Source organism: Hemitrygon akajei, chromosome 17 (assembly GCF_048418815.1).
Source record: "Hemitrygon akajei chromosome 17, sHemAka1.3, whole genome shotgun sequence".
Lineage (NCBI taxonomy): Eukaryota > Metazoa > Chordata > Chondrichthyes > Myliobatiformes > Dasyatidae > Hemitrygon > Hemitrygon akajei.
In genome coordinates, this window is record NC_133140.1 from 48,437,848 (window position 1) to 48,463,028 (window position 25,181).

Here is a 25,181-nt window from a genome sequence, read left to right on the forward strand (position 1 = left end):
TGTGCTTCACCACTTATTCAGAGATGCAGTCCATGAACACAATTAATTTTGCTTTGTAACCAAAGCTATTTGAATGAATTGAAATATAGTACAATAGGAAGGACAGGGCAGCAGGTGGATTGAGATTGAGCCAAACTGAAATAAAAGTGAATAAACAGCTGACTGGAACAGGTTTAATTAAATCCACCTATTTATAGTTTTAAAGGAAATGGCAAAGAGTATTTTTTAAGTGACTTATCTAATGCCAGGCATTTCTTCCAGATGTTCACAAGCATCATCATTAATCAATTTCCCAACTTGCACCGCTGATCACTGTTTCAAGCGACACCACCCAACTCCATCTGGCCAGCAACCTAACTGCCCAATCTCTGTAACCTTTTCAACAGAACAACGTGAAGACATCCCACTTACACCCATCAATCACAATTCCGGTGCCTACGAAAATGGTTAATAGAGCTCTACAGTTAGACTGATGATATTCAGGAAAAACACCCTTAGGACTCCTGACCTCATTCCACTCAACACACATATCCCAAAATGAAATTTTTGCAGGCACAGAGTGTTATTCCTGGCTCCATACACACATAACAAAATCTACTTAATTTCCTACAAAGTGCAGAGGACTAATCATGCCTATCATTTATGCAATTCTCCCTTTTATTACATTAATAATTTTCTAATAGTTCTTTTTAAATTCTCTGCAGGGACTACAAACCCCTGTACACTTTCATCTATAAGCCATAAATGTTCCTTCATTAATGGCTTTGCATGGGCACATAAAAAGTGTCTTATATTAAGAGCATGCTGGATTTACCAGCCCATTATATTCTAACTGCTCCCACTTGATTCCAACTGCATTTCATAAAGACTACACAGCACACTCATCATGTCTTAAAAGGGCAACAAATTCCCTGAGTGAAACACTAAAAAGAAGTACTTCCCAATACACAAGAGGAGAGAAGAAGCTAGAGAATGCTGAAGACATTTTGATTGACTTTTTAAGGCCTACATTGTATTTTAACAAAACCAATTATGACATTTTCATGTGGTTCCGCATTCTAAACCCAGCACAAACGTCTATCCTAAAACTTCATTCTAATCTTTTTCAACAGCACAAGGCAATACTCTCACTGCACAACCTCCCCCCCCCCACCCCTGTGATCTCCGATTCCCTCCAACTCTTCGCTCACTCAGACCTGCTACCACAGTCATGTATCCTTCTTAGGAAGATGTCTCCACCGCCATCTTATGCCACATGGCTTCCCTTTACTTCACTCCTCCCAGATTCACCTGCCGTCTTGTACTTCTCTCTCCCCTCACCCCACCTTCTTACTCTTGTGACGGTTTACTCTTTTTCATAGATTCTGCTTGGCCTTTCTGATAACAAAAAGTCACAGAATTGATAAATTCATAATTACCCAAAGAATCTGAGCTACAAAATAAAACACAAAATTTACCACATAAAAAATACACAACTCGGTTTCATGTAACAAAAACAAAATTGCAATACGGACAGTTTTGAAGGAATGTAATCCCCACTGCACCCTCAGGTCAACACAGCAATTACCCGTGACAATTTATAATCCATTCTTATTTCTTACCTTATTTCACCTTATCACAAGCACCATCATTCAATTTCTCTTACTAACTACCAGACTAGGAGATTCCACATACGTGGCACTGAACTAAACATTGAAATAGATAATGCCAGAAGGCAATCAGAATTTGGAAGAAAATAAAACAAGTTTTCAAGAGTGAGAAGAAACATTGCCACCATAGCCCTTATCAAATGATTTCCACTTTTCAATGAGTGCATGCAGAGCTTGAGAAGATATATAAGCATGAGGAATAATAAAAATATTCCACTGCTGTATGCGTTCCTACTCCAGTGCTTTGGTTAAAGACCATTTCAGACAAATTTGTACAACATGAAGGATGATTCCCTAATGCAGGAGACACTAACTAGACAATGCTGCAGAAATCTGAGACACAGTAATGAAAGAAGGAATGTACACCATTGTCACACCCTTATAGAGGGTTCCTACTGAATGAACTAGAATAATTACAGGAAACTGAACAAATATTAAAATCAGTAGAAAATACAGATGTTAAAAAATTCCACTTCATTCTCTGATCCTCCCAACGTTTATTCAGTATGTGCCATCGCTAGGTAACAAACACACTCTGGTTTTAACAACTTACACAAATATATTTTGTTCAGAGGACAGAAGAAAAAAAATACACAGCTAAGCCAGGTACAGTGCCATGCAGAAGTATGAGCACCCCAGTCAAAATTTCTGTTACTATGAATAGCTAAGCGAGTAAAAGATGATCTGACTTTCAAAAGCCATAAAGTTAAACATGACACATTTCTTTAGTATTTTAAGCAAGATTACTTTTTATTTCCATGTTTTACAGTTTCAAAATAACATAAAAAGGGCCCAAAGCAGAAGTTTGGGCACCCTGCATGGTCAGTACTTACAGCTTGTAAACACTTTCTGTAGCCAGCTATGAGTCTTTCAATTCTCGATTGGGGATTTTCACCCATTCTTCTTTGCAAAAGGCTTCTAGTTCTGTGAGATTCTTTGGCCGTCTTGCATGCACTGCTCGAGGTCCATCCACAGATTTTCAATGATTTTTAGGTAAGGGACTGTGAGGGTCATGGCAAAACATTCAGCTTGCGCCTCTTGAGGTAGTCCACTGTGGATTTTGTGGTGTGTTTAGGATCAATATCCTGTTGTAGAAGCCATACTCTTTTCACCTTCAGCTTTTTTTTTTTTTACAGACAGTGTGATGTTTGCTTCCAGAAGTTGCTGGTATTTAATTGAATTCATTCTTACCTCTACCAGTGAAATGTTCCCCGTGCCACTGGCTACAACACAAGCCCAAAGCATGATCGATCCACCCCCACATGCTTAACAGTTGGAGAGGTGTTCTTTTCATGAAATTCTGCACCCTTTTTTCTCCAAACATACCTTTGCTCATTGCAGCCAAAAAGTTCTATTTTTTCTTCATCAGTCCACAGGACTTGTTTCCAAAATACATCAGGCTTGTTTAGATGTTCCTTTGCAAACTTCTGACGCTGAATTTTGTGGTGAGGATGCAGGAAAGATTTTCTTCTGATGACTCTTCAATGAAGATCATATTTGTACAGGTGTCGCTGCACAGTGGAACAGTGCACCACCACTCCAGAGTCTGCAAAATCTTCCTGAAGGTCTTTTGCAGTCAAACAGGGGTTTTGATTTGCCTTTCTAGCAATCCTACGAGCAGTTCTCTTGGAAAGTTTTCTTGGTCTTCCAGACCTCAACTTGACCTCCATCGTTCCTGTTAACTGCCATTTCTTAATTACATTACAAACTGAGGGAACGGCTACCTGAAAATACCTTGCTATCTTCTTATAGCCTTCTCCTGCTTTGTGGGCACCATTTATTTTAATTTTAAGAGTGCTAGGCAGCTGCTTAGAGGAGCCCATGGCTGCTGATTGTTGGGACAAGGTTTGAGGAGTCAGGGTATTTATAAAGCTTTGAAATTTGCATCACCTGGCCTTTCCTAATGATGACTGTGAACAAGCCATAGCCCTAACAAGCTAATTAAGGTCTGAGACTTTGGTAAAAGTTATTTGAGAGCTCAAATCTCTTGGTGTGCCATAATTTTTGCATGGTGCTCCTTCCCTTTTTTTCACTCTAAAATTGTACAAAACAAAAATAATACACTAACTTTGCTTAAAATGTTGAAAAGAATGTTTCATCTTTAACTTTATGACTTTTGGAGATCAGTTCATCTTCTACTCACTTAACTATTCACAGTAACAGAAATTTTGACCAGGGGTGCCCAAACTTTTCCATTCCACTGTAAGTGTAGCTAGCAGGCCTTGTACCTTGATCAAACAGGTGAAGTCAGCTTCGGCAGATGAGATCAAGTGAGATTCAACAGCCAAAGCAGTTCTGCAAATCTTCGTGGAGAGAAAAGGGCATGATAAGGCACAGAAGTAGCCCTGGTTATCCACTGCAACCAAGGAAGATCCCAGTTTGTGACGACTACTTGAACCACTGGACCCAGACTTCCAAGACTGAGAGTGGACCCATCCCAGTACAATGGCTTTTCCACTTTTCAAACTCTCCCACTCAAATTTCATGGTTATCATTGGATATGACAGACAACCAACACACTGCTGCTTTTTTCCCCCATTAACTATAAATCACCAAAATAGGTAGAGACACATAGTGCAGATAATGGACATACAATGCTTTCAATGATCGCATCCTCAAAATCTTCCTTTTCATTGTAGCATTCAAGATGATTGTCAATACCTTCAAATTCTTCATAGTTCCCAACTTGTTTAAGTAGTGAAATCATCTCACTTTTACTCCTGGCTGTTTCAGGCATCCCCTAGCCTAAAGGCTTGAAACCACAGTGAACTAAACAATTCTAAATTTTCTTTCGACTTACTTTCACCAACTATCAGTGACAAAAAGTCACTGCTTTTTCAACACAAGCATATGCAAATGACATTATTTAAAATCCGTTCGCTCTGAACACAGCATAGTTTCTAACGGCCACACAAGTTCACGTGACTGCCGCTAGTTAGCAATTGTTCAGCAACAGTATCCTGTTCCAGTTAAGTGGCATAGCTTTCCAAATAAACAAAGGGAATCTCAGCTGTTTTCTTGATTAGCTTTTGTTCCTTAAGAGTTGTCCCAAATAAGCGGCTGCCCTGATTAATCGATGGCCTAATTGACCGGAAACTACGGTATTCATATTGCTTTTTTGTTTCCAGATTGCGGTAATAATTTCTTACCTGTTGTGCTTTTGTCCCATGGCAGTTCCACCATTAGTTCCAGATAATTTCGGGTCAAAGCAAACTCTGGCATTGACTGAGGCATCTTTTTTAACCTGTAAATGACAAAACCCATTAAAAAAAATTAGGCAACGTGGTTTGTAGAGTTTTAAGGCAGTTCTTTGAAAGAATTTTTTTTACACTTCCTTTATCAACTGAGCTGGAGGTCACATTTATTTGCAGGAATAATAGTGCCTTTGAAAGATTTCATTGAAAATGAAATCTAGAAGACTTACAAAATCACTATGACATTATGCCCAGATCTTCAGGTTGATAAAATTAATTTGTAACAGTAGTGTTGCTGAGTCAGATTCCTGTTGATCTACTAATTAAAGTGTTCCAAATTGGAATTCTAGAATTTTTTCTATCATTGCCAATTGTTATGTTTGAATGTACATTATTATTCACTAGAGTATGTGTTATGGAACTGTATGACAGATTGTATCTAATATTATCAAGACTAAAGAAATTTGTCAAAGAAATTTTTGTGTGAGAATGAATGTAATATGGCTGATTTTATATCGAGCTCGAGAGTGAACTTTTTAAACCAAAAAAGGTATTAAATATTAACAAAGTACTCTTTGCTATTTGGATCAATTTCATTTATTGACAGAAAGTAACAGTCATGAAATTAAGAGATCAGTTTCAAAGTGTAATTATTTTCAAAGAATGTACAAATTATACAACCTTGAGATATGTTTACCTACAGGTAGTCAAGTTGAGAAAACTCATGAATAACTTAAATTTAATGTTAAGCAGGTAATAGACACATTTTCTATGAATTCTCTAGATTTTAAAATGAAAATATTAAACAAGAGAATGAAAACATAAGGAACAAGGAAATATTCTGGAGCTACATGCTCAGAAAATGCTAGAATCTATCATTTGATGCATAGTAGCAGAGCAATAAGAAAATTAATAATGGGGCAATTTTTTTAATGCCCCACAATCTCCTGCCCTTGCACTACATTGTTTCCTCCAGCACGTGATCTAGTTTAGGGAAGTGTTCCGTTATAGAGCTCATGTGGTAGCAGTGGGCCCAACCACAGATATACCAGCTGTCAAATTGTGAAGTTTATGAATGTGTGACACTTATAGACATTTAAAACCATTCAGGACTAAGTGCTGAAAGACATACACACGGGTAAGAACATGAACACATGAAGCTGACCATTTCCCTCATTCATTTGATGGGACAGCAGTATCTGCACCGGGCTGCAACTGACAGATCTCTCAGCTTGAACACTGGGACACCTGCAAAAGCTGCACTGCTCTGGAGAAGGAATCCACTCATCCTCTGGCAGAGGTGCCTTCTTGAGAGAAAGACTATGTTTCAGCTTATGCTCAGAAATATCTGCTGGTAGAGCCAGGCATATCACAACAAAAAACCTGATCCAATATAAAACAAGATTATTAAAAAAAAGAGGGGAAAAAAATCACATTTGACAGACCTATTAATAGCTTTTAATTAGCAGGATAAGTTAATTGAGTGTGCAGGAATGTAACATTTGGCATTTTCAAGTACAGAAATATAAAGTTATGTAGGAATCCAATGGATCTGGGTGTCCTTGTTGCAACTCCTTTTATAAATTAACATGCAAAATCATAAAGAAATTAGAAAGGCAGATGGTACATTAGTATTTATAATAAATGTACTGCAGCACGAGTACAGCAATCTTACTGCTGTTAAATAAGATCTTCAGACTACACAGAATCTATATTTCAAGGATGAGGCGATATTCCTGCAGGCAACACTCAGTAGACAGGGCTTTCATTGTATTGGGTTTAGAACAATAAAAGCTGCTCTGATCATAACATGAAATTTGCAAGCAAATACTAAAATGATCCTGTCTCCAGCTGGGTAGACTGCGATCAGGGTTTCGTCTCAAAAAAACTAAGTGCCCCACCTGGAAAGGAGATGAATATTTTCTTTTTTGGGATTCTCTACCACAAAGACAGTGAATGCATAATCACTGTGTATATTCAAAATGGAGATCAACATAGTTTTGGAAACAAAACAGAATCAGAATAGAGCAGATTAGTGAAAGTAAGGCAGATCAATGGTGATAATAATGAGTAGCAAAGCAAGTACAAAGTGAGCTAAATGACTTAATTTGGCTGATTTTTACAGAGGCAGAGCAAGGACACTAGGAAATATTACCATATTTATTCTTTCTAGGACATAGAGTATATTTTGGAACAGTACCGGTTATCTAAGATTCATCCAAAATCTCAAATGCTTTCATATTGCATAAATTAGAATCAATCCAAATGACTACTTCAAAAAAATCCATTAAAAAAAATTGTACCTAGCTCATCAAGCTTTCAATACTGCTAAAAGAATGATGTACATTACTGCTCAAAGAAGATTATATACCTTTTGATCTCCTTAATGCAAACTTTCATTGCTTGTTCAGGCATATTTGTACTTTTAATCTTCTTCTCCAGTATAACAATATCATCACCATCATCGCCATCATCGTCATCTTCCTGCTCAAGTGCCTCTAAATGCAATTGTCGTCCTAGAATTTGATTGTTTTTTCTAATAGGTCGGATGGTCACAATCTAACAAATACAAAAAATTCTTGATAAGTACAGCAGGGACTCTAACATTGGTTACTACACTTAACTGATTATCACACAAAAATGCCAGTGGAACTCAGAAGGTCAGGAAGCATCTAAGGAGGGAAATCAGCAGTCAATGTTTCTTACCAAGACTCTCCATCAGGACTTGAGTTAACTATTTATTCCCCTCCATACATGTTGTATGGGAATATCCAGGAGTTTTTGGTTTGTGGGGGAAGGGTATCAGTACTCTTACAGAACTAACGGGGGTACAATTACCAATGGAGCCCGCTGTACATTTTCTAAATGGTAACTCCCACCTCTCCCTTACGGAAAAAAAACCGCAAAGTCTGGCTGGCAGGCCTGACTGCAGCTAAGATGATTGTAGTCCAGCGTTGGAAACCTCCTCATGATATTTCAAGTACTCACTGTCTTCGGAGCTTTTTGGACATTTTGTACCTGGAATTATCATCAGCAAGAGTAAATGATGCACAACCAAACACAACCTTAATGTGGACAAATTTGATATCTAACTTAAAAGATCTTCTGTTAAAATAGGAATGCTCTGTCTGTGTATGCACTACTATTCAGTTGGTTAGTGGAGGGGAGAGGGGTGGAGAGGGGGTTGAGGATGAGGGGGTTAAATAGTGATGAGGGTTGGGGGTGGCTAGGTTAAACAGTCAAAATGTAATCGGCGACTGGTTGTATTGAATGTAATTTGTTGGTGTTGCAATAAAAATTAGAGATAAAAAATACATAATTCCATTATGAATTTATATTATTCTCTTTACATAACAAATCTTTCCTATGCATCATAACAAATGTAAAAACCCAACATTTGGCCATAGAAGGGCATACAGGGTTCAATTTCTGGTGCTGACTGTAAGGAGATTGTACATTCCCCCAGTGACCATGCGGATTTCCTCTGGATGCAGCAACTTTCTTGTGAAGTTCAACACTGAAAAGACCTTTGAACAGCCTTCAGCCAGCAGTTAATAGATCATAAAAAAGTATAACTTGTGATTTTGCAGTCCGCTGCATCAAAATTTAATGGATTAAATAACTGATGATGATGTCATTGCGGTACAATAAATCACACCTACCTTCTTTTCATCACTTGGCTTTGATTTATGAGCTTTTTGAAGTAATTTTAGTCCTTCAATTTGCCGAACAAGCAATGGAATGGTCTTCTTAAATCTTTCTTCTAAACCAACAGCATCCAGTACCTAAGTATCAAAGCACAAACTAGGTATTACTGAATTGGTCTGAGTTATATCTGTAGATCCCTAACTACAATTTTCCATATGCAATATGTAAATAAAATGCATACCCTTTATTGCAAAATTATAATACAACCAGGTTTTGCAATAAAAAGCAACCTCTCCAATATTTAAAAATTAAATTCAGAATTGGTAATACTGCTCTCTGCTTGCAGTTACGTAAAGTATCTGATGCCATGCATTTTAAACCAATAATTCAGAGGAATTATTTATAAAATAATTATTTATTTTATTTTTCCGCATCTATTTCCCAAACTTCACCACCACACCTCCCTGTGGCTACTCAACTAAAGATCCCTAACCCTCAACAGTTAAATATAACATCTCAACAACTATCACCACTTTCCCAATGATCTCTCACAGCCATCTCTTGCTCCAGAACTCTGACCAAACCTAAACTCAATCTCTCTACTGACTGCAACACACACCAAATGCTGGAGGAACTCAGGAGGCCAGGCAGCATCTGTGGAAACGAGTAAACAGTCGACGTTTCGGGCCAAGACCTGAAAAGGGGGAATCTGATAGGAGAGGACAGAAGACCACTGAAGGAAGGAAAGGGGGAGGAGCACCAGGAGGAGACAATGAGCAGGTTAAGGAGATAAGGTGAGAGGGGGGAAACAGGAATGGTGAAGGGGGTGGGGGTGGGTGATGCAATTACCAGAAGTTTGAGAAATTGTTGTTCATACCATCAGGTTGGAGGCTACCCAGATGGAATATAAGGTGCTGCTCCTCCAACCTGAGCATGGCCTCATCGCAGCACTAGAGGCGGCGATGAATGACATGTCAGAATGGGAATGGGAAGTAGAATTGAAATGGGTGGCCACTGGGAGATCCCATATTTTGTGGTGGATAGAGTGAAGGTGCTCGACAAAGCAGTCTCCCAATCTATAATCGGGTCTCACTGATATACGCAAGGCCACATCAGGAGCACCGGATAAAGTAGATGACTCCAACAGACTTGCAGGTGAAGTGTCACCTCACCTGGAAAGACTGTTTGGGGCCCTGAATGGTAGTGAGGGAGAGGGTATATGGGCAGGTATGGCACCTGTTCTGCTTGCATGAATAAGTACCAGGAGGAGGGAGATCAGTGGTGAGGGATGAGGTGACAAAGGAGTGATCCCTACGGAAAGCGGAAAGTTGGGGAGGGGGAGATATGTTTGGTGGTGGGATCCCTTTGGAGATGGGGGAATTTACAGAGAATTATGTGCTGGACATGGAGACTAGCGGGGTGGTAGGTGAGGTTAAGAGGAACTCTATCCCTGTGTGGCAGCAGGAGGATGGTGGAAGAAGGGAAGCCCCCTCCTTTGAGGAAGGGCATCTCAGTTGCTCTGGAATGAAAAGCAGATGCGGCAGAAATGGAGGAACTGAGAGAACGGAATGAGATTTTTTACAAGTGATAGGGTGGGAAGAGGTAGGGCCCAGATAGCTGTGAGGGTCAGTGGGTTTATAAAATATATCCATAGATAGACTCTACTCACTTTTGTAGGATAGTTAGCACCATTTCCTTGTAAATACCCAAACACGAACCCCAAAACTGAACTTCTGAATCCTTTTCTGCATCCTGCACTATCATGAAGAAAAGAATTTTTGCTAGTGGTAAGCCAATTTAGTCTTGGGCTTCATAAACTTTGGAATTTTCCAGAGGTCAGCTTACTACAGATGAACAGTTTAACTGTCTGGTTAATTTCTAGCCCAATTTTTTCCTCTCAGGTAAAATTGTAAACTACATTTCTTATGAACAAACAAAAAAAAGACAATGAGAATTTTGATGAAATTATTTTACTTTTCAGTTAGTTATTCAACATCCTACATGAATTTTTAAATTTTATGCTCTATGAATGTGCATTTATAATCCTCCGTACCTGCAGCTTTTCATTAGCACTAGTCCGGATAATTGATGCTAGGATGTCAGGCAATGTTTCTCTAGGAAGGCTATCCAGCAAGTGTCTCAGCTTGGCAACCACTGGTACTGACATATCCAACATCTCCACCAGCTGCAAACATTAAATTACCCATTACTGCACAATTTTTACCAAGTGCCATGGGTCACATATTATGCAATGCTTTCACGCTCTGAAAAGATTAAAGAATTCTCCATCAGCACTTTTTAAAAAATGTTTATAGAGCAGCAGGAAATTTTAAAAGCTTTCAAACTAATTCATCCTAATATCAAACTGGAGCCACTTGGAAACAATCAAGCAGGTAAGAGATTTAAATACATATCCTGCTGAATTTGAAAGTGGATAATTTTAACAAGATTCCTGCATGATTGCCAGCCAGACTGGCCTGCCAGAGAGATGGGGGAGTGATGGTCTTCAACTCCAGTTTCATTAGGTTAAAAAGGATGGTGTTAATGGCGACATGTACACTACCTTCAACAGATTTCAGTGACTCTAATTTGGTGGCCCAATAACAGAAAAGTGAATTTCAGTAATTTTATCTTCACAACTGCCAAAACTAAGTCATCTTTGAGTTTAAAATTAGCAAAACAGTGACATATGTTGATGCTTTGATACTCTGCCTCACATTTTTCCAACCTCTCAAAGAACTTAAGATAAATGAAGATAATTCCATAACTGGGAAGATTTAAAAAAAAAGACTTACAAAAAAATTACAAAATCTATGAACATAAAATTACAAAATCGACGAACATTTTTACTTTAAACAACAATCATCAGCTAGAAACTCACCGACCGCCACCCCTCAAGTTTGTTTAATTCAGGTTAAACAGGTATACTTGTTTCAGGCTTAACTAAATTATTCCCAAACTCTTACTCAAAATTGAAGTACTATATTTTCATATAAATCAAACTTCAAAAATATACCACAGTTGGAAATAAAATATTATACTCAAAGTAGGAGATACATTCAGACAATTCTGGAGACACTCAACGAATGAACTTGCATCTGTGTATGAAAAACTTAACTTTTCAGTGAAGAGCCCTTCATCAGAACTGTTAACTAATTGTTATTTCTAGCATCCACAGCCTTTGCTTTGATTTTCATACAGAATAAATTTATTTTTGTAAGTTATGAAGTATTCCATTAAAATACATTTTCTTGATTTAAAAAATGCAAGTTTTTGAATTCCAAAATGTTTTTCTTTAAAACAAATCCCATTCTGGTATTCATATCTTGTTGCACAGCCAAGATTTACTATGGGGGTAATATATGCACTCTAATTAGTAGTAGTTTGACCCACTACATTGCAGCTTAATCACCCAAAACTGATCAACATAAATTACAATTATAAAGAAAACACTTTACACAGACCTGAACTGCATATTTGTAGAACTGCTGTGAAAGGTCATTCAACTCCCCAATACCGTCTGTGTATTGCTCCAACCGATCAAGCTGTTCCACTTTAGCCACTGGGAATGGCTTCTCCTTCACAACCTCAAGTATGTTAAACCGACAAAGGCCCGTGATCAACAGAGTATAGTGTGGCTTCGGCCAATTACTGCCTACTATCTGCACTGCAATACCAGCTGTTCCAATCCTAATCACAACGTAAGAAAGACAAATCAGCAAAGCAAAAAAGTTACTGTTTGTTTTGAAGAAATGCAGAATACACAAAAGATAAATTAAAGGATGAAATAATAGTGGTTGAATAATAATTCCCATGTATCTCTTCTGGTCCATTTATTTCTAGTCTAAGATATTGTGTGTAACCCTATGTAACTTCCAGTGTAGGCATTAGTATCCAATACATTTATTTCTAGTCTAAGATATTGTGTGTAACCCTATGCAACTTCCAGTGTAGGCATTAGTATCCAATACATTTATTTCTAGTCTAAGATATTGTGTGCAACCCTATGTAACTTCCAGTGTAGGCATTAGTATCCAATACATTTATTTCTAGTCTAAGATATTGTGTGCAACCCTATGTAACTTCCAGTGTAGGCATTAGTATCCAATACATTTATTTCTAGTCTAAGATATTGTGTGCAACCCTATGTAACTTCCAGTGTAGGCATTAGTATCCAATACATTCATGTCTGCTCCTACCCACTGACATACGTATCCAATCCCTGTGCACTTACTTACTTCATTTTATCTTTTTTCCCCCAAATCCTTTTCTTTACTTGTGTTAATTCCACTTTTTCCAGAAATAAAACAGTGAACATTCGAACCAAGGGAGCTTACGTTAACACTATTACTACGTTGATGAGGAATTTTTTAAAAACTATTTTTTAAGCAACTATTAAGTTTAACAGTGTGGAATTACAATTGTACATAAATACCTATTTAAGTGCCTAATTATAAATTTTTAAAAGCCCACTATGTTACATAATATCTTTTCAGTGTGTACTTGTGAATGTATATATATAGATTTACACATATATAAAAAATGGAAAAAGTTTTATATGTAAAAAAGTTTGTGTAATACTTGCGAATACCTTATCCAAATTTTTTTTTTAAATTAAAGGATGTAATAATACTAGAATCACAATAAATAACATACATGATACGAATGATTATCTTGCCAATTGCCTTGGCAATTATCTTGGCAATAAACAAAAAGTATGCAATTTTCTGATTGAACTGTTTAAAAAAAGAAATGAAGAGAATTTTCAAATAGTGTTGATTCTGGTTAACTGGGCCATCAGTTAATCGGGACAGCCACTTATTGGGACAGTTCTTAAGAGCAAAAACTAATCGAGAAAATAGCCTTCATTTATTTGGGACACGATGCCGCTTAATGGGGGCAGGAAATGGTTGACAAACAGTCTCACGCTTGCACTCATGCTACTGTTAGACACTACACTGTGCTTACAGCAAACAGTTTTTTAAAATGGAGTCAGCAGCATGCGTTCAAAAACCAGTGATTTTTGTCACTGATAGTTGGCAAGAAATAAGCAGCAAGACAATTCAGAACTGTCGTTCACTGTGGTTTCAAGCATTCAGGCTTCGAGATGCCAGAAACAGCCGGGAGTGAAAATGAGATGACTTCACTACTTCAACAAGTTAGGAACTAGGAAGAATTTGAAAGTATTGATAATCATCTTGAATGCTACAGTGAAACTGAAGATTTGGAGGATGCAATTATTGATAGGATTGTATGAACGCAGTAGATTATCAACACCAGGTGTCTGTGCTGATTTTGTTCATTTACGTCAAGCAAAAAAACGTGTATACTGGATGAATTCCTCCTTCAATAACTATTAGGAACTAATACACAATTTTACAGTACTGCAGTATCATTAATAATGTTCCTTGTTCTGTATTTCAATGAAATATAAAACTTATTCGCAAAAATACAGAAAATGCTGGAGGAACTCAGCAAGTCAGGCAGCATCTGTGGAAAAGAGTAAACAGTCAACATTTCAGGCCGAGACCCTTCTTCAGGACTGGGATGGGGGGGGGGGGTGGGGTGGGGAAGAGACTGAATAAAAAAGTAACATAATTTGTTACTCAGTTAAATGGTAGTTTGTCTTTTTTTATACCTTTTGAACTTCAGCTAATTGTGGCTGCCGTTTAATTGGGCCAAAGCATACTGGTCCTGATTTGTCCCAATTAGCTGGAATCCATGGTACACAAAAATTACAGCTATACCCAAATTGGAGTAGAAGAATACATTTGCAAACATATATAGAAATATTCAATTATATCTTATACTTTTTCCCCCTTTGGTTGCAAATTACATTTTTTCCTAAGCCAGGGGTAATTTATTTTCTGAAAAAGTAATTTCTTACATAAATTTAAATCAAAGCAGATGAAATGGATTATTTAGAAAGCCAGTTAGGTTATTTGCATTAGGCAAAACAAAGTTCACTCCAAAACTCACAGAGTGAAGTCCACTGATACTCATGTCAATGTAACAGTTAACTGTTATAACAGTGTAAGTATTTATTTCATTTGAATCTGTTCTCTTCTTGAGCATATCGACTGGTTCATCAACAAATTTTTCCTCTCATTAACATCTTAGCTCCTTTCCTGCACCACAACTGGTCCATCTGATTTATGTTTGGTTATTTCATTGCTATTTGTGTTAGCACTCTTATCTCAGTATCAGAAGACAGCACAGCTCCAGCAGAGTTCAATGTAGTTTCAAAAGAAACAAAATGAAAGCAAACTCTTGCAAAGCTCTACAAAACTGAACACTAAAACAGAAAATGCTGGGGATTCTTAGCAGAGCAGGCAGCACTTGTGAAGAGCTTTTCAGCTTAATGACCATTACATTTGGAAAATGATAAACACTGAGAAAACTCTAAGAGATCAGACAGAGAACAAGCAGAAAGAACAAAAGGGAAAATGGAATGGGTGAAAGTCAACAAACACATTTACCGTGCTGTGCAAAAAGGAATGGTAATGGATTAATAAAGGGCCACGCAGAACAATACGTCAAAATAACAGAACAATTCGAGTCCAAGTGTCAATGAAGTGTGTGATCAAATGCTGTTGCTTAAGCTAAATACAGAGTTTCACTAGAACAGTGTGAGAGGCCAGAGATGAGTCAGATACGGAATGGGACAGACAATCAGAAGTTTGCAATACGACCCACAACTTGGGCAAAATAATAAACTGACTGAATGAACCATTATATTCATCTCAGTTGCCAGAAAAATCTAGAAATGCCAGATGAAATAATGAAGCAAAAAGCTGTTATTTAAATTAATTCTACATAAGTTTGAGCTGCTTTTTGAACACAAATTATTGCAGACGTTTTCTGCGTTCATCAACTACCGGCAAAACATTAAGTCTACAGGTTTTAACCATGACCAGCAGAAAGTATGAAAACTGTAAACGAAGACAGAACTGCTTTTTAATCACAAATTGCAAACACTGAAAACATTTAAAGAGGACAACATCAAAGTCCCTTGCCCAAGCGTCTGCTGCCGAGGCCTACCTGTGCAAGCGGGGCAGGTCCTCGGCCTCGCTGTCGGGGTCTCTGGTGCTGGGGATGACCCCGATGATGGTGCTCCGGACCGAAGTGCCCCTGAGAAGTCTGCTCTTCACTAGTTGGACGTTTCGGGGGGTCTCCACACTGATGCGTATCGTAGAGCCAGGGAGCAAAACGCCGTCGTTGCTCAGCAACAGCGGAAGCCGGCTTGGGATCTGGATAACACTCGAGCCCATGGCGATGGCCTTCCGTCCCTCACTCGGTGCTGTCCCCGAGATCCCGGACCGCCTACCCACTTCACCTCGCTTTGCCCTCCCACACCTACGGGTCCCCGCCGCGGCCACGACAATCGGGACAAAGCGCATGCGCTCCCAAGTCGAGCCGCCCAAGCGTTGCCCAATGGTTCAAAATACAACAAAAACTAACATTAAACTGATTAAAGGTTATTGACACGGAACCGCAGCTTAGTTCCTCCGACCAGAATTAATCTTGCACTATTACTTAGTTTTCTCTCTCTGCTAGTTTTATGCTGATACAATAGGGACGATTTAAAATTATCCGATGTTCTGTTTTGCCGTGAACTGTATCTCCAATATGTTCTGTACATTCTGGCACAGTGCAAGCTTATGTGAACAGCGATGAGATGTATGCTTGGATGATTTTTTTTATTTTAGTGACGTGAGCTGAGAGCTAAATATTGACCAGGCCACCAGGAATAGTGCCAATTGTGTTCTTCAAACTGTGCCATCTCACCTATAAGCAGCCTTTCAGTGCAAACCAGAGAATCACTGCCGGTGATGTGGCCAAGCCTCCTGGCCAGGGCTCGAGTCTTCCGAGACAGAGATTGTGGATTGATGCACCATCAATAACTCTGAGACGTGGGTTAAGGTAGGCTTTTATTGGCTGGAAGAAAGCACAAGCAGCAAGTGACCATCACACAACATCCTGGAGACTGAGGGCAGGGCTCAGGCCTCAATCACCTTTATACCAGGGTCTGTGGGAGGAGCCACAGGAGCAGTCAGCAGGTGGGGGAGAGGGGGGTGTCCAGACAGGTATATGTAGTTCACCACATGGAGTCACCACTGAACCATGGCAGAACGCTTTGCAATTTCTGCGAATTCATTCCTTCCCGGGATGCTGCCATCACTGTCTCTCTACTTTCTATATTCCTGTGTTCTTGAGAATTCAGTGGTGAAGTGACACTGCAGTCCACGTATCGAAGAATCTCCAGGATAGGTGATGAAAGATCAGCAAAATATTATGTCAGGAAAATGCAGAATTTGTGATGGGGGCCAACAGAGAGATGGAATATGTCAGGGATGGCAGCTTGCAGATTACAAAGCTTTGGGCCAGAGAGGAGATTGGTTTGGGACGAGTTGCTGCTGTACACACTGGTAGTTGAGTGAGTGAACCTTTAACATGGTGGAAGTGCTTCCAAGTTCAATTTCAAGTTTATTGTCATCTAACTGTACATATATGCAACCAAACGAAACAATGTTCCGCTGGACCATGGTGCACCCATGAAACATATATCACACACAGCATATAAAATATTACTACAAATGAGTTAAATAAAATATAATTCAAAGTCCATGTAGTGTGCAGCACAGGTAAATGGTGAACAGTAAACAACCCACTGTCCCAGTGACAAGAACTCAGTGGTGGCAGGGTATTCATTAGTCTCACAGCCTGAGGGAAGAAGCTGTTACCCAGACTGGCAGTCCTAGTACTGATGCTCCTGTACCTCCTTCCTGACCATAGTTTTTTGAATAGATTGTGGAATAGGTGATAGGCAGTGTTGGTGTGTGGCCAAATGGTTAAGGCGTTCGTCTAGTTATCTGAAGGTTGTTAGTTCGAGCCTTGGCTGAGACTTGCATGTGTGTCCTTGAGCAAGGTACTTAACTACACAATGCTCTGCGACGACAGCGGTGCCAAGCTGTATGGGTCCTAATGCCCTTTCCTTGGACAACATTGGTGGCGTGGAGAGGGGAGACTTGCAGCTTGGGCAACTGCCGGTCTTCCATACAACCTTGCCCAGGCTTGCACCCTGGAAACTTTCCAAGGTGCAAATCCATGGTCTCTCGAGACTAACGAAGGCCTACACCAGGTGATAGGGATCCTCAACAATGCCTCAACATTATACAACACTCTTGGTAAGTGTCACAAAGAAGGGGGAGAGAGACCCCCAGTGATCCTCACGGCAGTTTTTTCTGTCCTCTGTAGGGTCTAGCAGTCTACTACCAGACAGGGCACTCTCAATGATGCTCCTGCAGAAAGTTGTTAGAGAACTGTTAGGGGGCCTTGCATGCCTCAGTCTCCTCAAATAACATGGCTGCTGCTGTGTAATCCTGACTAGTGAGGAAGTGTTGTGGGTCTAGGGTTAGATCAAGGAACATTGTGCTCTTCATTCACCCTAGGCAGAGCCATTGATGTACAATGGATAGTGGTCAACCTGCTCCTTCCTAAAATCCACAACCATCTCTTCTGAATTGTCCATGTTGAGACTCAGATCTCCACCATTTAGCAAGTCTCCCCTCTGTATGCAAGCCTCCTCATCATTGTTGGTGATGAGGCCAACCACTGTTGTATCATCAGCGAACTCGATGTTGCTGCCAACTCATTCCGACTGAGGTCGTTCCCTCAAGAGGTCCAAGATCCAGTTATGGGGAGGGGTGCTGAGTGCCAACGAGAGCAGTTTACCCACCAGCCTCTGAGGGGTGATTGTGTTAAACACCAAGATGAAGTAGATGAACAGCACTCTGACCCACAATATGAGGCATAGTTTCTAGGTGGGACAGGATGGAGTGGAAAGTGAGGCTATGGCATCATCAATGCACTCGTTTGAGAGGCAGATGATCTAGAAAGGGTCCAATGTGGCTGAAAGGTGGGATTTTATACTATCAGTCAGCTGTATTAGCATAGATGATATTCTCCACCAAAATGGGTGTTAGACTTGGACTCAGAGACATAAGTTGATTGTGACAACAGAATCAGCCACTTGGCCTTCAGACTGAGGTAGTGCATTGGATTAGATATTGACGTCACGGGAGAAGTCAGAGAATGGTAATTGATTGTTGCCTCTCTGACTGGAGGCCTATGACTAATGATATTCTGCAGGAATTGGTGCTGGGTCCATTGTTGTTTGTCATCTACATCAATGATCTGGATGACAATATGGTAAACTGGATCAGCATATGACACCAGGATTGGGGGTATAGTGGACTGTGAGAAAGGCTATTAAAGCTTACAGTGGGATCTGGACCGGTTGGAAAAATGGGCTGAGAAATGGCAGATGGAATTTAAAGCAGACAGATGTTCCTTCATCTGCTTAAAGGTACCAACCCTACATTCTTCAGAGTTAAGTCCGCTGAGTACTTCAGAAGATCGTAAAATCACTAGTTCATTAAGCTGGTTTAAGAGTATGTTACTTAAAGTGAAAATGCAGGCTGCAGATTGCAATGATAGTTCTGAAGAGGCACGCCTGGAAGTTTTGTGTGCGGCTTGCAAAGCGTCACCAGGTGTCGCAGTGTCATCTTGGTAGATAGGTCACCTCGACCAGATGAACCACACCCCAAGGTTCTGAACGAGGTAGCTGAAGAGATTGGAAAGGTATTAGTAATGATGTTTCAAGAATCACCGGATTCTAGAATGGACTGGAAATTTGCAAATGTCACTCCACTCTTTAAGAAGGGAGGGAGGCAGAAGAAAGGCCAGTTAGCCTGACTACAATGGTTGGGAAGATGTTGGAGTCAATTATTAAGGATGAAGTTTCAGGGTATATGGAAGCATGTGACAAAATTGGCCAAAGTCTGCATGGTTTCTTTAAAGGGAGACCTTGCCTGACAAATCTGTTGGAATTCTCTGTGGAGAAAACAAGCAGGATAAGCAAAGGAGAGTCAGTGAATGTTGTATCCTTGGATTTTCAGAAGGCTTTTGACAAAGTGCCACATGTGAGGCTGCTTAAGAAGATAAGAGCCCTCGGTATCCAGGAAAGATACTAGCATGAATAGAAGATTGGCTGGTTGTCAGGAGGCATACCATGGGAATAAAGGAGACCTTTTCTGGTTGGCTGCTGATGATAAGTGATGTTCCACTGGTGCCAGTGTTGGGACTGCTTCTTTTCACATTATTTGTCAATTATTTGGATGACAGAATTGATGCCTTTATGGCCAAGTTTGTGAATAATATGAAGATAAGTGGAGGGGCGGGGAGTGTTGAGGAATCATGGAGTCTGCAGAAGGCCCTGGACAGATTGGGATAAGTAGCAGGTAGAATATAGTGTTGGGAAGTGTATGGGCATGCAATGTGGTAGAAGGAATAAAGGCATAGATTGTTTTTAAATGGGGAGAAAAATTCAAAAATCAGAGATCGAAAGGGACTTTGGAAGCCTTGTGCAGGATTCCCTAAAGGCTATCTTGCAGGTTGAGTCAATGGTAATGAAGACCAATGCAATGTTAGGATTTATTTCCAGTAGACTAGAATCTAAAAGCAATGATATAATGCTGAGGCTTTATGAAGCATTTGTGAAACCACATTTGAAACACTGTGAGCAGTTTTGTGCCCTTATCTAAGAAAAAAATGTGCTGGTTTTGGAGAGGGTCCAGAGGAGGTTCATGAGAATGATCCTGGGAATGATAGGATTAACATTTGAGGAGCTTTTGATGGCTCTGGGCCTCTACTCACTGGAGTTCTGAAGAATGAAGTTGGGTGTGGGGTTGAAATCTCATTGAAACCTATCAAATACTGAAAGGCCAAGATAGAGTGCGTGTGGAGAGGAATCCACTATTTCCTCTAGTCGGGGAGATTAGGGACAGAGGACACAGCCTCAGAATAGAAGGACATCCATTTAGAACAGAGATGAGGTGGAATTTCTTTAGCAAGAAGTCAGTGAATCTGTAGAATTCATTATCACAGATGGCAGAGGAAACCAAGTCATTGAGTATATTTAAAGCAGAGGTTGATAGGTTCTTGATAAATCAGGGTGTCAAAGGTTACAGGGAGAAGGCAGGAGAATGGAGTTGAGAAGGATAATAAATCCACCATAATAGAATGGCAGAGAAGACTCGATGGGCTGAATGGCCTAATTCTGCTCCTGTGTCTTATGGTTATAAGGAAGGGTCGAGTCACCTAGAGAATGGGAGTTTTAATTGAGGCATACAAAATTATGAGGGGTATAGATAGGGTAAATGCAAGTAGGCTTTTTTCCATTGAGGTGGGGCGAGACTAGAACTAGAGGCCATGGTTTAAGGGTGAAAGGTGAATTGTTTAAGGGGAACATGAGGAGGAACTTCTTCACTCAGGGGGTGGTGAATGTGTGGAATGGGGTGGATTTGGGATCAATTTCAACATTTTAGAGAAATTTGAATAAGTATATAGATAGGATTGGTATGGAGAATGCAGGCTGATGGGACAAGACAGATTAATGGTTCAGTAAGGAGTAGATAGGCTGAAGGGCCTGTTTCTGTGCTGTAGTGTTCTATGACTATAATTTTATAAACTTGTGCTATTTGAATGATAGAAAGGCTTCATTGAATCAGAAGTTAAGTGGACAAAATATCCAGCCTCTCCAGGTGATCTTGCAGTGCAGTATATAGAAATAGGAGTGTACTTGTAGGAAAAGCATACCATGTGTTTGATGCTTGGTACTTTATATAATCCAAAACATAGGCTGACTACTGAGTTCATCATTTAATATATGTTTTGTTGGTTGCTCTATTCTTCTGCAAGATAAAAGAGCCTATAGACACAGTAATACGTGCAACAATTTCAGCCATATGAAAATTCAGGTTCAAGTTTATTGTCATCTGACTGTACAACCAAATGAAACAAAGCTCCTCCAGCCCATGATGCACATACAAAAATGTATATATCACACACTGCACATAAACCAAAATATTACCAAAAATAAGTTAAGAAACTATACATTCAGAATGCATATATTGCATAGCACAAGTAAATAGTAGACAATTTGAGGCCCTAGTGATGAGACCTTGGTGGTGGCAGTTCCACAGCTTGAGGGAAGCCCTAGACCTGATGCTTCTGTACCTTCTCCCTGATGGTAGTAGGTCAAAGAGGTTGTGGAGTGCATGATAGGGATCGTCAATAATGCTTCATGCCCTTTGTCTGCAATGCTCCTGGTAAATGACAACCAACGGGGGGAGGGTGACCCTGGTGATCCTCTCGGTGGTTTTTACTGTCCTCTGTTGGGTCTTGCAGTCCAATCTCTTGCAGCTTCCATAAAGCACAATGATGCAGTCAGACAGGACACTCTCAATGTCACCGGGTTCGGACATGGCCCAAGCGCGGAGTGAGAGACACTGAAGTGGGTCGATATTTCACAGACTTCAATGCGAACAGTGTTAAAGGGAAAACGAAAACAATAAACACTAGGCCAAACAGGGCCATTGACCAAAACTCTCAAATGGAAAATGAATCCCTCACTGCAGCTGAAAAGAACTAGGAATAAAAAGAATACCGCTAGTCTTCAGAGTCAGTTGACTCAAGAGTCCAATTTCTCAGGTAAGGTGGAATGCAGATAGCGAAGCATAGCTATGTCCAAGTCTCAACAAGTACTACAATGGAATGAATGGAGTTAAATACTATCACAATAAAATAATAATTAGCCAACACATGCATATTCACGAGCGCAATTGCCGAATCTGATGCGCTGCCGAATCCATGGTTGTGACACTTGATGGTACTCCTGTAAACAGTTGTTAGAATGGGGGCATGCCTTCAATCTCGGATAGCATGGATGTTGCTGTGCCTTCTTGACTAGTGAGGAAGTGTTGTGAGTCCAGATTAGACTGGCTATCATGTGCACACCAAGAAATGTATCCACTCTATGCAGATTTTAATTGTACTGAACAATTGGTCATATGAAAGTGCTAGATAATGAGACAAAGTCTGGAGCTGGGGATTACTTTTGTCTTCCAATGCCCTTAAAATAGTGTGGTGGGTTTATTAAAACAGAGAAGGAGCAAGAGCAATCAATAATACGGCACAGGAACAGCCCTTTGGCCCATGGTGTTGTTCCAATCTAATTAAGATAAAGATGCTTAATTACACTAATCCCCTCTGGCATATGTTTTTCATGAAATTTGTTGTTTTGCTTCTGCAGTACATTGTAATACATAATAATAAAAACTATAAATTGCAACGAGTATACAGTACATAAAATAAGAAAATCAAATAAGTAGTGCAAAAAGAGAACACTGAGGTAGTGTTCATGGGTTCAGTGTCCATTCAGAAATCTAATGGCCAAGGCAAAGAATCTGTTCCTGAAATACTAAGTGTGTGTCTTCAGGCTCCTGTACCTCCTCCCTGATGGTAGCAATGAGAAGAGAGCATATCTGTGTGCCTATCCAAGAGCCTCTCGAAAACTTCCATTTGCATCTGGCCACAAAACCACCACTGGTAGCACTTTTGAAGTATCTACAATTCTCTGTGTAAAAAAACTTGCCCTACGCATCCACTACGCACAAACTAACGGAGATGGGAGTAGACTCTCACATGGTGGATTGGATAGTGGACTACTTGACAGATAGGCCTCAGTATGTGCGGTTGGGAGACTGTAGGTCTGACACGGTGGTCAGCAGCACAGGGGTGCTGCAGGGAACCGTACTCTCTCCGGTCCTGTTCACCCTGTACACATCAGACTTCCAATATAACTTGGAGTCCTGCCATGTGCAGAAGTTCGCTGATGACACGGCCATAGTGGGGTGTGTCAGGAATGGACAGGAGGAGGAGTATAGGAAACTGATACAGGACTTTGTGATATGGTGCAACTCAAACTACCTGCGTCTCAATATCACCAAGACCAAGGAGATGGTGGTGGACTTTAGGAGATCTAGGCCTCATATGGAGCCAGTGATCATTAATGGAGAATGTGTGGAGCAGGTTAAGACCTACAAGTATCTGGGAGTACAGTTAGACGAGAAGCTAGACTGGACTGCCAACACAGATGCCTTGTGCAGGAAGGCACAGAGTCGACTGTACTTCCTAAGAAGGTTGGCGTCATTCAATGTCTGTAGTGAGATGCTGAAGATGTTCTATAGGTCAGTTGTGGAGAGCGCCCTCTTCTTTGTGGTGGCGTGTTGGGGAGGAAGCATTAAGAAGAGGGACGCCTCACGTCTTAATAAGCTGGTAAGGAAGGCGGGCTCTGTCGTGGGCAAAGTACTGGAGAGTTTAACATCGGTAGCTGAGCGAAGGGCGCTGAGTAGGCTACGGTCAATTATGGATAACTCTGAACATCCTCTACATAGCACCATCCAGAGACAGAGAAGCAGTTTCAGCGACAGGTTACTATCGATGCAATGCTCCTCAGACAGGATGAAGAGGTCAATACTCCCCAATGCCATTAGGCTTTACAATTCTACCGCCAGGACTTAAGAACTTTTTAAAAGCTATTATTAATGCTTTTTGAGATAGTGATTTAGATGCATATCATATTTTTTACTGAGTTAAGTATTGTATGTAATTAGTTTTGCTACAACAAGTGTATGGGACATTGGAAAAAAAGTTGAATTTCCCCATGGGGATGAATAAAGTATCTATCTATCTATCACTACACACCCACTCACCTCAAATGCACGTGCTCTAGGTTAGACATTTTCACCATGGGGAAAAGGTACTGTCTGGTTATTCTATCCATGTCTCTCATAATCTTATAAACCTTGTCACATCTCCCTCCATCCTCCAATGCTCCAGATAAAACAACTGCACTGTATTCAACTTCTCCTTATAGCCCCTATAGTCTTTATAGTCCTGATGAAGGGTCACAGCCCGAAACATTGACTGTTTATCATTCCTCTCCATTTAGCCACCTGACCGGCTTTGTTCCTCCACATTTTGTGCTGTGGGATAGAGATGAACAGAGGGGGTGGGGTATGACACCACCCCTCAGCCACTTACAATGCAGTCCTAACATCTCTGCCCATGACAGTTCACACCTCCGTTCTTGCAAAGATAAGACTAGCGATTCTCTCGTTACCTTTGCGACTCCTAATGACCCTCACGTGAATGCTATACCTTTAAACAACTCACAGAGTCTATAGTCTGGAAACCTATCAGAACTGAAGAAGTTTCTTGGATGTGTGGTGAAATTACTTTGTGACAACACAGCAAATCCAGTTGCCTTGATTTACTACCGTTTGATATACAATAATCTCGATTACTGAGAGCCTTCATAAACAGATTCTTTTTGTCATCTTTTGCCATCAATTTCACATTTATTCTCTGATAAATGCCTGACTAGTGCCATCTTATCTGTCATTTTTTTAATGAGATTCATCACACAGCTCTTCCAGCCACAGAGAGAAGTCACAACTGAACAATTGGAAATAGAGGCAGGGGAGTGTGTTCCCAAGGGATCAGAAAGAAACGTGTTCTTTGTACAAGTGGGGCTATGGTTCTTCACAGAGCATTCTTGACAGGAGATATTGTCAGAAAAAGCTTTTGATTATGACACGAGTGAAGTTTTGAATGCCTGCTCTATGGGAAGACTTCCAATACAAGCAAGGTTGCTGTGACTGCTCTCCCTGCTCATGTTGACTGAAGGGCAAAGGAAGTAAAGTTCTCTCTCTGACTCTGGAAACAGAATTCCTTCCTTATACAGCAGGGAGCAGAAATGATGAAATGTGGCAGAATTCCAAAC

At 40.2% G+C, this 25,181-nt stretch overlaps 2 protein-coding genes across 2 annotated transcripts in view; one reads left to right on the forward strand and one right to left on the reverse strand.

Annotated features, from left to right (window-relative positions):
* Positions 1 to 15,875, reverse strand: part of lonp2 (lon peptidase 2, peroxisomal) — a 70,689-nt gene extending 54,814 nt beyond the window's left edge. The window contains exons 1-6 of the mRNA XM_073070067.1: positions 15,533 to 15,875; positions 11,956 to 12,181; positions 10,545 to 10,676; positions 8,506 to 8,628; positions 7,215 to 7,402; positions 4,799 to 4,893 (exon numbers count right to left, since the gene is read on the reverse strand). Coding sequence (XP_072926168.1) covers positions 4,799 to 4,893; positions 7,215 to 7,402; positions 8,506 to 8,628; positions 10,545 to 10,676; positions 11,956 to 12,181; positions 15,533 to 15,762 — 994 coding nt within the window. The 5' untranslated portion in view covers positions 15,763 to 15,875. The remainder of the gene's footprint in view (positions 1 to 4,798; positions 4,894 to 7,214; positions 7,403 to 8,505; positions 8,629 to 10,544; positions 10,677 to 11,955; positions 12,182 to 15,532) is intronic.
* Positions 15,876 to 16,249: 374 nt separating this feature from the next.
* The window catches only part of abcc12 (ATP-binding cassette, sub-family C (CFTR/MRP), member 12), a 181,509-nt gene continuing 172,577 nt past the window's right edge, over positions 16,250 to 25,181 (forward strand). The window contains exon 1 of the mRNA XM_073070064.1: positions 16,250 to 16,414. The gene's annotated coding sequence lies outside the window, so the exon portion shown is untranslated. The remainder of the gene's footprint in view (positions 16,415 to 25,181) is intronic.